Source organism: Dromiciops gliroides, chromosome 4, assembly GCF_019393635.1.
Source record: "Dromiciops gliroides isolate mDroGli1 chromosome 4, mDroGli1.pri, whole genome shotgun sequence".
In the NCBI taxonomy this organism is placed as follows: Eukaryota; Metazoa; Chordata; class Mammalia; order Microbiotheria; family Microbiotheriidae; genus Dromiciops; species Dromiciops gliroides.
This window is the reverse complement of record NC_057864.1, coordinates 199484461-199501100: the sequence shown is the minus strand read 5'-3', so window position 1 is coordinate 199501100 and position 16640 is coordinate 199484461. Positions and strand designations below refer to the sequence as shown.

The 16640-nt window shown below is 40.3% G+C and overlaps 1 protein-coding gene across 6 annotated transcripts in view; it reads left to right on the top strand.

Annotated features, from left to right (window-relative positions):
* Window positions 1-16640, top strand: part of TMEM104 (transmembrane protein 104) — an 80978-nt gene that overhangs the window by 3211 nt on the left and 61127 nt on the right. For 5 of the 6 annotated variants that reach the window (XM_043964136.1, XM_043964137.1, XM_043964135.1 and 2 more), the window contains exons 4-8: window positions 4321-4402; window positions 5066-5159; window positions 6244-6324; window positions 13429-13528; window positions 13956-14064. In XM_043964136.1, the coding sequence (XP_043820071.1) occupies window positions 4321-4402; window positions 5066-5159; window positions 6244-6324; window positions 13429-13528; window positions 13956-14064 (466 nt within the window). The remainder of the gene's footprint in view (window positions 1-4320; window positions 4403-5065; window positions 5160-6243; window positions 6325-13428; window positions 13529-13955; window positions 14065-16640) is intronic. The other variant, XM_043964140.1, reaches the window with a different exon arrangement.

Genomic DNA, 16640 nt, shown 5'->3' with positions numbered 1-16640 from the left:
AAGATACAATCTCTAATGTAATTAAGTCCATATCAAAGTATATATAACTAGATTTTAGTTATATGCACTAAGAGCAAATGGTGTAAATAAGATGAACATTAAGCTTCATATTTTTCTACCAGTTCTGCTATTACTTCAACTTTTTGCTTTTAGGTTAATACTAAAATTGATTTTCATCTCTTGAGAAAATGCCACCTGAAACCATAGGAGAAAGCCCTGGGAGCACTTGCAGTGTTGGGGATGTCAGCATGAGATTTATTTGCTTTCAACAATTTCCAGATAATTAAACAATCAAGAGTTAACTTTACTGTGATTCATGCCTAGAAGGAGGGCTGTTTCTTTGTTGTTGTTTTTTTGTTTTTTTGCAGGGCGGTGGGGGTTAAGTGACTTGCCCAGGGTCACACAGCTAGTAAGTGTCAAGTGTCTGAGGTCAGATTTGAACTCAGGTCCTCCTGAATCCAGGGCCAGTGCTTTATCCACAGCACCACCTAGCTGCCCCCAAGGGCTATCTCTTAATCCTCAGGGCAATGTTTCTTTTTCTTTCTTTCTTTCTTTTTTTTTTGGTGAGGCAGTTGGGGTTAAGTGACTTGCCCAGGATCACACAGCTAGTAAGTGTCAAGTGTCTGAGGCTGTATTTGAACTCAGGTCCTCCTGAATCCAGGGCCAGTGTTCTATCCACTGTGCCACCTAGCTGCACCAGGGCAATGTTTCTTAAATTAAGGTGGCCAAAGAAAACTTTAGTATTTAAAATACATTGACTGTATTTGACTGTAGGCAGAAGCCTACAGTCAAAGCTATGGGTCATGTTGACATGTTGGGACAGAACAGGAAGAAATTGTGGCAGAGTTATAAATGCCCAAAGAATGGGTATTTGTGGAAATAAACCATAAGATAAAGGTTAGAACTTTATTGCCTTTTTCTTTCTTAGTTTTTACCGTATGTTTGTGTGTGGGGGAAATGGAGAGGAACAGGAAGTGGAGTTTAGTGTTTGGCTCTCCTTAAGGATGAGTAGTGACCTTTGTCCCAAGTATCACTTCCTTTGTGTATCCTATCCCTGCAAACCTCAGTGGTAATTAGAACTGAGATGGGGCAGGGAGGAGAGATAGAGGAAATGCTTGTGACCTGCTTTAACTCTGAATTAGCTCAGAGGGTCTCTTTGTTGAATAAGCAGAGACAGACCCTTCTTGATGGCTCGGTAACACAGATATTTTCTCAAAGTACAACCTCACTATGAATCAACAATTTGATGATGTAGTCAAAGGAGCTAATGTGGTCTTAGACTGCCTTAAAAGAAGTAAATTCCCCATAGTGAAGGGAGTGATTATTCTGCTCTACTCTGCCATCACCCCCTCACCCAGAGTATTGTGTCCATCTAGAGGAGTAGTCCAGAATTTCACCTGTTAGAAAAAATGTTGACAAACCTGAGCATGCCCAAGGACAGATGAAAAGGATGATGGTGAGAGTTCCCAAAATCATGGTATCTAAGAATCTATTGAAACGTGTTGGAATGTTTAGCCTAAAGAAGAGAAGGCTCAATTAAAGGTGACATGGTAACATGAAGGAAGAAGTGAAGGGAATCTGTTTTGTGTCACATAGTTAACATATGTAAAAGCATGAAGATTTGAGAGCAAGATGAAATTTGGGAAACAGGTATTGTTTACTTTGGCAAGAATTTAAACTGCTGAAGGTTGAGAGAGGAAGTAATACAGCCTAGATTGTGGAGGGCCTTGAGTACAGGCTAAAGATTTCACACAATAAAGAAACTCTTCAGTTTTTATCTTTGAGGAGTTTTGATTTGGGGCCAATTTCAGGACCTGTCCCTGTTTATATGTTGAGAGCCTTAGGAGACAAGAGGCCTTAGAGTCCTTATCCTAGTGTGATGGTGATCTAAGTTCCCCTGTATCCTTTATAAAGCTTTTAATGAGACTTGCCATCTGAATGGGAAATGGTTAATGAGGTTGGGTTGAGTGGTGGAGAGATAGTGGCCTCCAAATAGGGACTAGTGTTTTATACATCTTGCATAACTCAGGTTTGAATCTAATCAATGAGTTGTGTTTATGGAGCAGTGGAAAATAATTTTGTTTTAAATGAAATTGATTTTATTTATTTTTTTAAATTGTTGAGGGAAGGAAAAAAGTCAGTCCCTTAGAATGACCGTGGTAATTGCCTTCAAAAAGGATATAATTTTTCTTTTTGTCCTTTTTAGAAACCTTTCCAGGGAGTGAGGGTATGGTAAATTAGAGTGTCAATTCTTGTCTCTGGTTGCTTCTGAGCTGATTGCCCCAAAAGACTTGGTGGTGGTTTTCATTTAACCCTTAGAGGATTGAGCATTTCTTCTCCCATTCTTCTGCCTGACTCCAGAGCTCCTTAGCTGAGGAGTCAGTCTATTCACTTTCATGTCAGCACCCAATAAAAGCTGCTGAGTCAGTGAGATATCCAAATAGGCAGCAGGGTTTGATGTTACTGAATAAAAAGGAGAGTTTAATTTCAGATTGTTTCTAGGCAAGGACTTATTTCCTGGCAAGGGGCTAGATTCATACCACAGAAGTTTCTGGAAAGGAAGCAGCCCTCTTTAGTCCCTTTCCATATCCTCAGCATCAATGAATTCTGGAAATGATCATGATAATGTAGTTGGAATTACAAAGACCTGGGCTCAAATCCTACCTCTGATTCTTTTTTTTTAATTGTAATAAAGTATTTTATTTTTTTCCTGTTACATGTAAAGATAGTTCTCAACTTTTGTTTATACAAGCTTTCCAATTTCAGATTTTTCTCCCTCCCTCCCCTCCCTCCCCCCTCCCCTAGACAGCAGGCAATTTGATATAGGTTTTATAGATATAGATAGATATAGATAGATAGATACATATGTACATACATAATAACATTAAACATATTTCTGCATTAGTCATGTTATAAGAAAAAAATCAGAGCAATGACGAAAAACCTCAAAATAGAAAAACAACAGCACCAAAGACAAAAGAAATAGTATGGTTCATTCAGCATCTATACTCCACAGTTCTTCTTTTTTCCCCCCTGGATTTGGAGATTCTCTTCTATCATGAGTTCCTTGAAACTCTTCTGTACCATTGCATTGGTGAGAAGAATATAGTCCATCACAGTAGATCAACACACAATGTTGATGATACTGTGTCCAGTGTTCTTCTGGTTCTGGTCATCTCACTCATCATCAGCTCATGCAAGACCCTCCAGGTTTCTCAACTCTTCCTGCTCATCGTTTCTTACAGCACAATAGTATTCCATTACATTCGTATACCACAACTTGTCCAGCCGTTCCCCAATTGATGGGCATCCCCTCAACTTCCAATTCCTTGCCACCACGTAAAGAGCAGCTATAAATATTTTTGTACATGTGGGTCCCTCTCCCGTTTCCATGATCTCTTTGGGAAAAAGACCCCAAAGTGCCTACCTCTGATTCTTAGTACTTGTGTGACCTTGGGCAAGTCACAACTTCCCTGGACCCTGGTTTTCTCAGCTATAAAACAAAAGGGTTGGATTGCATGATCTCTGAGGTCTCTTCCCACTCTGCATCTGTGATTTCTATGGTAATTTTCATGGTCCCTAATTTCTAGTCCCTTTAAGAATGTGCCTCATCCCTTTCCCCTCATAATCCCCACCAAAGAGATTCCTACAGTATCTTCTCTTTCTCCCATGGCAAATTTCCATCACAGTCTGGCTTCTCAGCCCACTCCTGATGTGACAGGAATATCTGCTAATTTTAATATTAAAGATATTTACTAGGGAGGTAAGTCTGCTACCAAAAAAAAAAAAAAGATCGTGAATTCACAAAGAAAACAAAATATTTTCATTTATCTGTGCCATTTTCCCTCCTTTAGTGTGCCAAACCAAGAGTTGATTACCTGTCCTTATCCTAAGAAGGAAAAATGGGAGCTGCCTTTTATCCTTTCCAGAAACTGATGGACCTTTTATGGCTCAATCACCTAGTAGATTTGCCTCCCAGGCACCCTTTGCTCCTATGGATAACTGAGTGGTCCCTGCTGTGGTTCTCTTTCCACACCTCCTCAGCAATCATAATGTCTTGTTTTGTCTCTTCTTCAGCTAAATTAGAGTATATATTAAATATAAACATTGACATTTAAACAGTTATAGATCCCTTCCTCAGGAAGGATCGTGTCCTGAATGCTGTATTCTCCAGAAAGACAGTTATGAGAGATGCTCCTAAAAAAGACAGAACTTCAGGCTGATTGACCTTGATAACTCTGAAAGTTATTTTACCTTCTGTAATGCTACTCCCAGTCCCCATTCTTTCATTGTCACTAAACCCTTTGACTTTCCTTTTAGCTACATGACCACAACCTTTGTAATGGAAGCCATGGCAGCAGCCAATGCTCAGCTCCGTTGGAAGAGGATCGAAAGCCATAAGGTATATATTGTCTTTTGGGCAGACATTGTCATTGGGAGCCAGTTACCACTTTTTTCCCGTGTGAAGTATGAATGGTTCTTGGTCTGGTGCTCCTTCTAGAGCTAAGTCTCAAAGTTGAAGCTTAACATAGCTGTGTGTGGACCTGGAAAAGGGTGACTTTTCTAAAGTAGTGTTGGGCTCTGCCTCCACCGCAGCATCATCATCTCTTTGTGGGCTCGGTTGCCAATTTGTAGCAACACAGATTTAGAGCTGGAAGTTATTGGAGACAATATGGTATGATGGATAGTGCGAGAGTCACAGAGATCTGGGCTCATACTTTGCCTTTGATGCTTGTCAGCTGTATGACCAAGGGCAAGTCACCCTTTCTGAGGTGAAGCTTCCTTATCTGTATACAAGGAAGAGGAATGTCTGTCATATCTCACAATGTTAGTGAAATCACAGTCGTACAGGGTTATCTATATGTCAGTTGCGGCTGCTCTTTGGAGTCTGTCTGACCTTGTCTTTCACTTTAATGGAGAAGAATGGAGATACTCCAAATTCAAATGATCCTCTCTGCTTCCTTCCCCTCTCTATAAGCACTCCCTGGGATGATAGGTAGGCTCTTAGCAATGACTTTTTCCTCCTTGGGTCTTTCTCTCATTCCTCCCTGTCTCTTATGCCTAGGAGGAAGATGATGATGACTCTTCTACAGCTTCTGATAGTGATGACATCCAGGAAAATTACAATCAGTCAGAGAAACAGCCCATCTTGTCTGTGCGTAAGTCTCTGGGCTCTGGGCATACTTTTGTTTCCTTCTTTAGTGTAATTAGAGTTCTGGTTCCCATCACATGATAAGAAGGGAAGTTTCCTTCTGCTTTTGAGGAGATGCTGATTTGTCATCTTTTCGTATGTTCTTTGGGCAAGTGCCTCTGATCCATCTAGAAAATAGTAGCAGCTCATATTTCCCTGTCATCTAAACCAAGGGTCAGCCTTCCTCCTTTTTCTTTACTCACCATTAGAAATGTGGGGGATGATGTGGGGAGATGGTTGCCTTTGAGTACATGATATTGAGAAATTCTCAGGAATTGGGACAATTGAGGTTTTTAAAAAAAATTTTGTGAGATATCTGGGTGGATAGGACAAAGAGACATTTGGAGATACAGAGCAAGAGTTCTGAGAAGTTGATATTTAAGAATTAATTTGGGGCAACTAGATGGCGCAGTGGATAAAGCACTGGCCCTGGATTCAGGAGTACCTGAGTTCAAATCTGGCCTCAGACACTTAACACTTACTAGCTGTGTGACACTAGGCAAGTCACTTAGCCCTAATTGCCTCACAAAAAAAAAAAAAAAATTCATAGAGGAAATAATTAAAGCCATGGGATAGGGAAGGAGAAGCAGGTAGAGGAAATCACTAAAAGACTGCATGTGTGGGGCAGCTAGGTGCCACAGTGGATAAAGCACTGGCCTTGGATTCAGGAGGACCTGAGTTCAAATCCAGACTCAGATACTTGACACTTACTAGCTGTGTGATCCTGGGCAAGTCACTTAATCTTCTTTGCCCTCCCCCCCAAAAAAGAGAGAGACTGCATTTGTAAAGGAAGAAAAGAGGAGCAGGTTAAGAACTATAAAGGAACACCTTATTTAAGTGGCAAGAGGAGGATAAAGTAAGTAAGTTGCAAGTAAGATGAAATGGAAAAAGAGGAAAGAGTGGAAAAAGAAGTGGGTTTGGAGCCAAAGCATACAAACTCATATCCCACTTCTACTACTTAATCCCTGGATGACTTTGAGGAGGAGAAACCCCCCCCCCAACAAAACTACAAGAGCCAAAACCTCTACCTCTTTTCTCCTGACAAACTGCAGAGAGACACGGATCTTCTAACATTTTTGAAATCGCTGATCGTGTGGAGATGGGACAAATGGCCTCTATGTTCTTCAACAAAGGTATCAATCTAAGATTTCTGTCTCTTTTCTCATAGCTAGGGGATCCTTAGTTAATCTGAATTTTCCAGGTACTCATCCCATTTATCATGTGATTATTTGACTTTGAGTCTTTGAGTTTTGTCAGGAAACAGTTTTAACCCACCCTCCTTCCATATGCAAAGCTGAAGTACTTCTGAGAGCATAGTGCTGCTATGGACTCAGATACTTTCTTTCTCCATGGGTACAAAATAGGGCTTAGAGCAGGAAGAAGAAATACCAACTCTAGACTTCTAGACAACTCTAGAATTCTTTGATTCATAGATCACAGGATTGTGGATTTAGGTCAGGAAGGGACCTCAGACATCATCTAATCCATCAAACTCATTTTATGAATATGGAATCTAAAACCCAGAGAGGTAAATAGATATGCCCAAAGTCATACATGAAGCAAGTAGCATAGTTAAGTATTAGACCAGGTCCTCTGACTCCAAACTCAAGATTCTATTCATTGTACCATACTACTTCCCTAAGTTGATTTCCTGCAACAAAAAGTAAGGGAACCCTCTGGTACTGAAGGTTCTTCTTCATGAAATCTGACTTTTACCTTTTTACCACCTTCCTTTTTGCTTGTCTACTCTACCTAGGAAGCTTATAGCCACTGGCTTAATGACAGAATGATTTTAAATGCAATCCATTCTATTGTAGTAGGAACATCTTTTACCCAGCAGAGGGTGCTAGGAACCCACATACTTTTTTGTGATTGCAACTAAGGTTGCTACAGTGAATACAATTAGAGACCTAGGTCTTCTATTTATGATTAACTTTCCTCACTCTGCTCTAAGGGTGACTTGGCTTAATTAAGTTTGAGGATTATTGACTCAGGCCCAGGGCAGTCCAGACACAGTGTGCAAGGGAAAGCCAAAATAAAATCATTTTGGTCTGAATTTCTCTGCTTCCTCCTCTTTGGTAAGGTATCATATGGCACTCTTAGTCCAACTCTCTCTCTACTTTCTACCTAAAGATTTCCTGTCACTTTCCAGAAGCTATTTCATAGTTCGTTTTCTTTTACTTTCTAGAGACAGTTATCTTGGAAATCTCTTTGCCTTAGGTTAAGCATATGGAACTAGAAGCTTCTGAGCAGCTGTTGAGATGTTACTTTTCTAGAAGAGACAGCTCCATGGTTCTCTCCCTGTGTTCACTCACAGCATTGCAATAAAACTTGGGAAACTGGGGGAAAATAAAAGAGAGAGATGTTACTTTTCTAAAGACAATGCATTCTGTTCTTCATTGGGAGTGTGGTCTGGCTGACTACAGTGGGAACATGAGGAGTCCATCTCACAAATGATCCTTCAGGGATCTCTGATTTCATCTCTGTGGCTACTCCCTTCACCATTGTAGACCATAACCTCTCCATACCCTAGTAGATTCTTGTAGAGAATTGCTTTTGCTGAAAATTCGCCCTGTGTCCAGCCTCATGATAAGTCTTTCTCAGACTTCATTCAGCAGGCTATTACAAGGCCTGTACTCAAAGCTTTTCCAACTTAGTACGACCTACTAGAGCTTGTGTTCTACTGACATAGCCTTGGAAAACCCAGGAAAACTTCAATATCCCAATGAAATGTTAGATTAGTACTTTTGTTGTTGTTGTTGTTGTTTTAGTAGTATTTTTTCCAATTACGTGTAAAGATAGTTTTCAACATTCATTTTTATAAGATTTTGAGTTCCAAATTTTTTCCCTTCCCTCCCCCCCTTCATGAACCCAGCAAGCAGTCTGATATGTTATACAGGATAATCATAGCATATTTTCACATTATTCATGTTGTGAGAAAAGAATCAGGACAAAAGGGAAAAACCACAAGAAAGAAGGAACAAAAGCAACAAAAGTGAAACTAGTATGCTTCAATCTGCATTCAGACTCTAGTTCTTTTTCTGGATGTGGATTTTCCATCCTGAGTCTTTTCAAATTGTCTTGGATCATTGTATTGCTGAGAAGAGCTAAGTCTGTCATAGTTCATCCTCACACAATGTTTCTGTTCAGTTTTCCTGGTTCTGCTCACTTCACTCAGCATCAGTTTATGTAAGTCTTTCCAGGTTTTTCTGAAATCTGCCTGTTTATAATTTCATATTGCACAATAGTATTCCATTACATTCATATACCACAACTTGTCCAGCCATTCCTCAATTGATGGGCATCCCCTTAATTTCCCACAAAAAGAACAGCTATAAATATTTTTGTACACGTGGGTCCTCCCCCCCCTTTTTTTGAGGGACAGTTGGGGTTAAGTGACTTGCCCAGGGTCACACAGCTAGTAAGTGTTAAGTGTCTGAGGCTGTATTTGAATTCAGGTACTCCTGACTCCAGGGCCGGTGCTCTATCCACTGCACCACCTAGCTGCCCCCCTTTTCCCTTTTTTATGATCTCTTTGGGATACAGACCTAGTAGTGGTATGTGAGATTTAAAATTGGATATTAGATCATAAATCTCCCCTACTTAACTTTTCCCTTAATTTATCTCCCAGACTAGTAAATGGAAGAAGCTTCTGGTTTTCTAGATAGAGCCTTTATTGTATATAAGGTGTTGTTGATTAGAAGGATAGGAAAATAGAAATACAGTACAAATCGTCTTAAATCTAGGCTTAGTCTATATTCCTTATAAAAACTCACCAAACCGAAAAGGCCACCTTTGGAGTGAGGGAGACCGTCTGTGCCGCGCCGCCAGGAGTCCCGCCAAGCAGGCAAAAAGGCCTACTCTCGTTCTCTCCACCCCGGAAGTCAAAAAAACCCGGCAGGCAGTCTGACATGCGCAGCAGGCGGACTGTACCTGGCAGGCAGTCTGACATGCGCAGTAGGCGGACTGTACCCGGCAGGCAGTCTGACATGCGCAGCAGGCGGACTGTTCATCTCCTCCCCAAAAGGGTGGTCCTTGAAAAACTGGCGTCTTTCAGTTATCCTAACCGACTGTTAAAAACTTTCATATTTTACCACAGGTATTACTGGGTCAGAGTTCCAAATTGCTCTCCAGAATGATTGGATCAGTTCACAACTCCACCAACAAAGCATTAGTGTTCCAATTTTTCCACAGCTTCTCCAACATTTATCATTTTCCTTTTTTGTCATATTAGCCAATCTGATAGGTGTGAGGTAGTACCTCAGAGTAGTTTTAATTTTAATTTCTCTAATCAATGGTGATTGAGTGTTTTTTTTATATGTCTATAGGTAGCTTTAATTTCTTCATCTGAAAACTACCTATTCATATACTTTGACCATTTCTCAATTGGGAAATTATTTGTATTCTTATAAATTTGATTCAGTTCTCTATATAGTTGAGAAATTAGGCCTTTATCAAAAACACTGGCTGTGAAAATTGTTTCCCAGATTTCTGCTTTCCTTCTAATCTTGGTTGTATTGGTTTTGTTTGTGCAAAAACTTTTAAATTTAATGTAATCAAAATGATCCATTTTGTATTTCATAATATCTCTATTTTATCTTTGGTCATAAATTCTTTCCCTCTCCATAGTTCTGACAGGTAAGCTATTCTTTCCTCTTCTAATTTGCCTGTAGTATTACCCTTTATGTCTAAATCATGTACCCATTTTGACTTTACTTTGGCATATGATGTAAGATGTTTCTGCCATACTATTTTCCAGTTTTCCCAGCATAGAGTAATCCTTTATTGGAGGTCCACAATAATGTTTTTTTTCAGTATCATTCAGCACTAAATAGTTATGCCTAGTCTACACTTCTCTGTGTTTTTATTTCCTTAGTCCTGCTTCTCTCTCCATTCTCCATCTCAAAGGATTTATCCCTGGAAGATGCACACTGAATTCCCTTCCATACAGTTTTTTTTCCTTTAAGTTAAGTAAAAACAGGCAGAGATATTTTAGCATCTCATAAATTTACTTCTTAATTTTTATCTTTTAAGGCACACCTTTATTGAGCTTAAAGTGCCCAAACTCCAGTGTTTATTTTTATGAGCTAGTTGCTTTTCCTTGACATAGGGGTAAACTAAATTATTCTTAGGAGACCAGGGAGGAGCCTACTTTTTAACTATGGTTCCTGATTCCTAGTTGGTTCTTCTATCTTCTCCCTTAAGAGGGTTAAAGAGGATTAAGCTTTAGGAAGTGACAGATCCAATTCTTGTAATCAGAAATTCTGGGCTTATCCATCATTTGGCCTTTTAACAGGAAGTTATTGATCCTTTTGTTTTGTGTCCTGTAAATGAAATTATTGATCAGGGGTTTTTGGTAGCAATTTATAAACAGAACTGATGCTCAAGTGCATTGGTGGGTGGAATGGTGGGAGAGATTTCTCTTCGCAGGGAGTATTGGTGTCTGAGTAGAAAATCAAGCTAAAAGCACAGGCTGTACTTGTTGCCTCAGGCCTGAGTGGCCAGGAGATGATGGGAACCTTGTAGGTTTGGACAGTTAGCCTGCCCCTGTCATATCAGGGAAGAGGCACATATTCTGAAAGTAGGAACTGTTGCCCTTCTGATGCCTTTCAAGAGCTGTGTGTTCCTAGCCATTATTCATTCACCTCCTCAGTCATGGAGTGTGGTGCTGACTTCAAATAGTCACTCCAAAGTTAGTGTGCCCTAGACTTTCCCTTGGGCATCCAAACGATGCTGGTCTAAAGGAACTGTCCTTCCTCCTTTATTCTTTATTTCTGTTCTCTCTTTAGAGAAGGCAACAGGGTGAAAAGAGTGGTATTGAAAATGTTCAGAAATCAATCTGGATAGAACAGCTTGAGGTTGGTCCTTTGAGAACATATCTTAAATACATACCTTATGTATGCATGTTTGACCCTTGGTCATTTGTTTTCCAGAACATTTTCCTGCTTACAACTATCATCATGCCATGAGGTAGCTTAGCACAGTTCCTGGTACATAGTGGGTGCTTAATAAATACTTATTGATTGATAGATAGGCAATCATTCCTGTTTTACAAGTCAGGTGGTTTGTTCAAGGTCACACAATTGCGGGACTACCTGTAGAACCAGGTTTTCTACCTCCCACTTCATTGGTCCTTCTACCACATTGATTCTTAGGCTCTGTATGCTGTACTACGGAGACCAGAGTTCTAACTCCAGCTCTTTACTTTACTTGACTGCATGGCTTTTCTTTGAGTCTTAGTTTTCTCATTTTTAAGATGAAGGGATTGAACAAGTTGATCTTGGAGACTCCTTTCAGCCCTTAACATTCTAGTTATACAGCATTGTGTTCCCTTAGGACTTCTTAACCTGGGGTCCATGAACTTTTTTTAATGAATGTTTTGATAACTTTCAATTTGATGAATTTCCTTTGTAATTCTGGGTATTTTATTTTATACATTTAAAAACATTATTTTGAGGAGTCCATAGACTTCACAAGACTGTCAAAAGAGTCTATGACGCATAAAAGGTTAAGAACTCTCATATTAATTAAGATATTTGACTGCTGGGATGACAAACCAATGGGCCTCTTACTCTCCACATTGCTCACTGGATAGTTTCCAAGCCAGCTATCCCAAATGCCTTTTGTAAAAATAGGATAACTTTCTCTCTTCCCAACCTTTTCCTTCAACATTACCTATTCTCTCTTTTCTTTGCATTTATTTTTTCCTTCCCCTCTGTGGGGACCAATTTTTAATTGGAGAGTGTTAGCTAAGCGGCTCGCCGCAATATTGGGGCAAGGAAGGAGACCAGCAGCCTCCCTCAAAACAGAGCAGGATTTATTTAACAAGAACAAACTTAAAAAAACACAAACAGGATCAGTAGGATTAAGGGAAAGGAAATAAAATGGGGAAAGGGAAATTATACAACCTGAAACCACTGCTCAGGAATCAGCTGAGGATACACAGCAGCATCTTCCAGCGCCTTCCAGCTTCCAGCTAGAATGCCAGAAAAAAAAACTCCCTTCCTCCCAGCACACCCCACACAGCCCCCAGCTAATTGGCTGGCCGCTCTGACAGTCACATGACTGCCCTCACTAGGCTTCCAATCATTATAATTTTGCCAGGCCCATGTAGGCGTCGGCGAGTGGTGATGATGTGAGGTGCCAGCACCATGGCAATGGCTACAACCAGTGGGTGGAGCACCATTCAGTTTGCCAATGCAAGCCCAGGTTTTTCTTTCAAATTCTAGCCAAAAGATGGGATCATAAAAACCTCAAATAACAATTAATTCTTTACACCTCTCAAACTCCCCGCCCATCCCACCCACCCCACCACTTCCCCTTGATTAATTGATTTAAACTATACCATAATTAGATTAGTTTTAGAGTGAGGTATTCCGTTTTAAAAAATAATTAGTGGGAATCAATTTATTGAGCAAGAATAAATGTTTATTAGTTCTTCTTTGGCTTTAGAATTATATAGTAAAGACCTCTCCCCCCCCCACCTCCCCCAAGCCCTGCAACTGATGACAGCCACACAGTTTTCTCAAGTTGCAACTCTAACTTTGGTAGTTGACACTGATTCTTACCTTCTGTCCTTTCTTCCTAAAGTAGCCCATCCCAATCTTGAAGACCACACCAATTCCTAGGCTACTTACCTAAGCGTACTCCCCCTATGGCTGCCCAATATTAGGCTTTTCCTGATTTGGGAGCTACCCTCAGTTATGCAGCTCTCATCTTTCTAATGAAATTATTGGGTCTGGGACAAATGACTGTTATCAACATATATCTCACTTTGAGAAATTAGTATATGAAACAGAGGGTTTAGGCCTTTGGTTTAACTAAAGGTAGTTCTCATCCTTGGATTTTTCCTTTCTAGTACTGTACTTGAAACCTGAGAAGAATTTCCTTTAGAAGTGAATGGGGGGCAGCTAGGTGGCACAGTGGATAAAGCACTGGCTCTGGATTCAGGAGTACCTGAGTTCAAATCCAGCCTCAGACACTTAGTTAGCTGTGTGACCCTGGGCAAGTCACTTAACCCCCATTGCCCCACCAAAAAAAAAGAAGTAGTTAATGGGATATTGTAGAGGGGATTCCTGTTCTTCAAGTATAAGATTGGACTAGATGACTTTTGAGGTCTTTTCTGATTCTGAGATTCCTTGACTTGAGGGCTAAAAATTGAGCTGTTTTAAAACTTTATATATAAAGGTCTCTCTCAGACATATTGACTGATTCACTTTTTTTTTGGTCACTTTCAGTGGGAGTCAACCTGTTTTATTTTTGTATCATTATCTACCTTTACGGGGACCTAGCTATCTATGCTGCAGCTGTGCCCTTATCGCTTATGCAGGTGACCTGGTGAGTACCTCCCCTTCTGCCCATTCCTCTTTTAGCCACATAATTCCCTCTGCTGGCCAGTGAACCCAGGAGCAGTGCAGAATCTACAGGATAGAAGTACGATGCCAAGCAATTCATTCTAAGGAATTCAATTACTAGCTGTAATACAGCTCCGTTGCAGTTTTTCTCTGTTAGGCCACCCTTTTCCCCTCAGTCACAAGCTCTCTTTCTTATTGTAAAAATGACCAAGCTGATTACACATTTCTGGATCCTTGGGGAAAGGTGATGTAGGAACACAGTGCATTAGAAGCTTGTATTATGAAGGATAGAACCACCAGTAAATGAGGTAAAGAAACTCTGACTGGTGGATTCATGACCTATTCTCTCCAAACCATGTGGTGAAATTCACAGAGAAGCGAGGAGACTGCCATTATGTTCTTTTTACCAGCAGTGCCACTGGCAATCATTCCTGCGATGTGGAAGCCAGCACCAAGTACAACGACACAGATATGTGTTGGGGCCCCATCAGACGAATTGATGCCTACCGCATCTACCTGGTAAGTGCTCTTTGCTTCTACATCAGGCAGCTGGGTCTTGTGGCAATGGGAGTTGCCTTGGGATTACCTGAGGTGTTTGAAGTGCCTGGAATTTCTGGTAAAATTCCTCATAACAGGGTCCACACAACCTTATACCATTCATAGTTACTCGATGATACTGATGGTTCTGTTGAACAAATGATTGCCCCAAAGCATCTTGTTGACCAGGGCTCATTGGTGCATCTCTACATAGTCTCTTAGCTAACGCTAGGGCCTGTGTACTTATTTCATAGTGTTTGGGAAATTGTTTACTTAGCAAAAGACCTTTAGGCTGAAGAATTTCATTTTCTAAGAATTTTTTTTAATTGCATCATACTCCACTGTAGTGGATATCCAAGGGATCACAGGTATATATTGAGGTTTCGAGGTTGGAGTGATCTGTCTTATCCTTGACCTTGTTTTCTGGCCATCATCAGACAGGCTCTCTAGGCAGATTGCCTATCTCCCAATCCATCCCTTTTCCTTTCTGACAAATACAATTAATCTTTAGGCTCTCCATGATTGCTTTGTACCATAAGATGTAGGGAGGTAAAGTCTGAACCATATATGAGCTGGGCTTTGTTAATAAGATGCAAAACCAGAGGCAGTTATTTATTTCTGCTTCCTTTGTGAATGACACTAAGAAATAGTTCTCTTTAATTTTTGCAGCATCTCATCTATTAATATTCTTTGCTGTTTCTTGGTACTCTATGCCTGTGACACAGATTTAGATACACTAGGTGCCATGCTGACTTGATATATGGCTACTTATTTGGTCTAGAAGGTAAGGAAAGAGAGCTGAGACTTCAAAGGAATTGGCAACTTGACTAAAAAACCCCTGAATAAAAGAGGTATCACTGGGTTAAGCAAGCTCTGCTATTGAAATCTAGATATAAAAGCCCCAGTGTAACTGTGCCTCTTTTACTTTTCCAGTTCCCCACCCCATACTTAAAGGCATAATTATATTGATAAGCCATTGGTGGACCTTGTTTTGCTATCTTAATTTCTGGAGCACTAACATGACCTGGTTTTCCTCTCTTATATCATCAAACTGGGGCTAGGATTTTGTTTTTCAATTGAATTGGGACTCTGACCTATTCATTTTGGGTCTGGTGAGAATTTGGTACCAAGATAATAATTGATATTCCTTTTATGTTTTTCCCCCTGCTTCCTGATATTATGAGTGGGCAGAATAACCCCAACAGAGCAGCAGGGAGGGTTACCACGTTAGCAGCACAGCTGAGGCCCTGTTATGCTATTATCCCAAACACATCCTGCAGTGCATTTCACAAAATGCCGTCTTGATTGATAAAATTAGCAAAGGCATTAGTAACTGTAAGGGCCTATTGCAAAGCCATCTGGAGCTCTTAACTGGTGTAGACGTGTGGAAGAGTTGGTAAGAAAGGGATCTAGGAGCACATCACTGAAATCAGAATATATCAAGAACAAAGAAACAAGAGCATCTTAAATGAGTTTTTAGAATAATTGCTTCACTATATGGAAGGAGACTATGTAGTTGTTCCCTTCCTCTTGCCTCCATATTATCCCTTTTTGTACTCACCCATATGTAGGAAGGATTCTGAACCCTAGGCATATTGACTAATGTCACTTGTCTAGTCAATTATTTAGGAGTGATATTGTTGCCTTATTAAATTGCTCCTTCACTTATTCTTATTAACCTTCCACATGATGGACGCCTCCTTCCCTGAATCTCAATAACTCTTTGACCAAGACAGAAGGAAGTCTTCGGGAAAGCAGACGCTCATTAATTATTGCATGCATCTTCTAGATATTACACCTATAATTCATGAGGATAATTGATATTAGTGCCTGCAAACATTTTTTTTTTCTTAAAATGAAGTTTGGTGGTGGGAGGAAGCAAAAGACATTGGCTGCTGCTTTCCCCTACTGCCCAGGTTCTTCTCTTAGAGGCTTTCAATTTTCTCCTAAGTATTTTGGTGTGATTCTCCACTCCCCCTCCACCCTCACCCCTTCTCTTCTGGCCAGTGTTAAGAAAGCTAATATGAATGAGCAAAGGCGCTGGTTTTTTGTGCATTTTCAGAACTTGCTTTATAACTTTGGAAGAAACTTCCAAACGTGTTGAAAGTATAAAACCTAACCCCAAACAATCTCTGCTGTCTTTTGTTAGGAGAAGTTTTAGTTGCCTTCTTTGGCACTGGCTTTCTGCGTCACATCTGTGACATCTGTCTGTACTCTAGTTTCCTTCCCTACTAGGTGAGCCTAACAGGGCTTATAAAGTACATGGAGCTCTGTGGGCAGAAGGTCCAGTAGCATCAAATAGCTTCTCCTGATTATGGGACAAGGGTGGTATGGCCTATATACCCCATGTCTCTCAAGGACAAAGAAATATCCATTTCCTTTGGAGACTACTGCTGATTTTTAGATTCTTAGATATTCTGATTTTCAGAAAAGCAGTACAAATGGGTATGGAAATTAGTTTTAACCACTCTTCCATGTTAGATATTCCATGTAAACATTTGTTCCCAGGTTAACCACAAACTTATTCTTCCTGTCTCTTCTGAATGAATCTTCCTTTA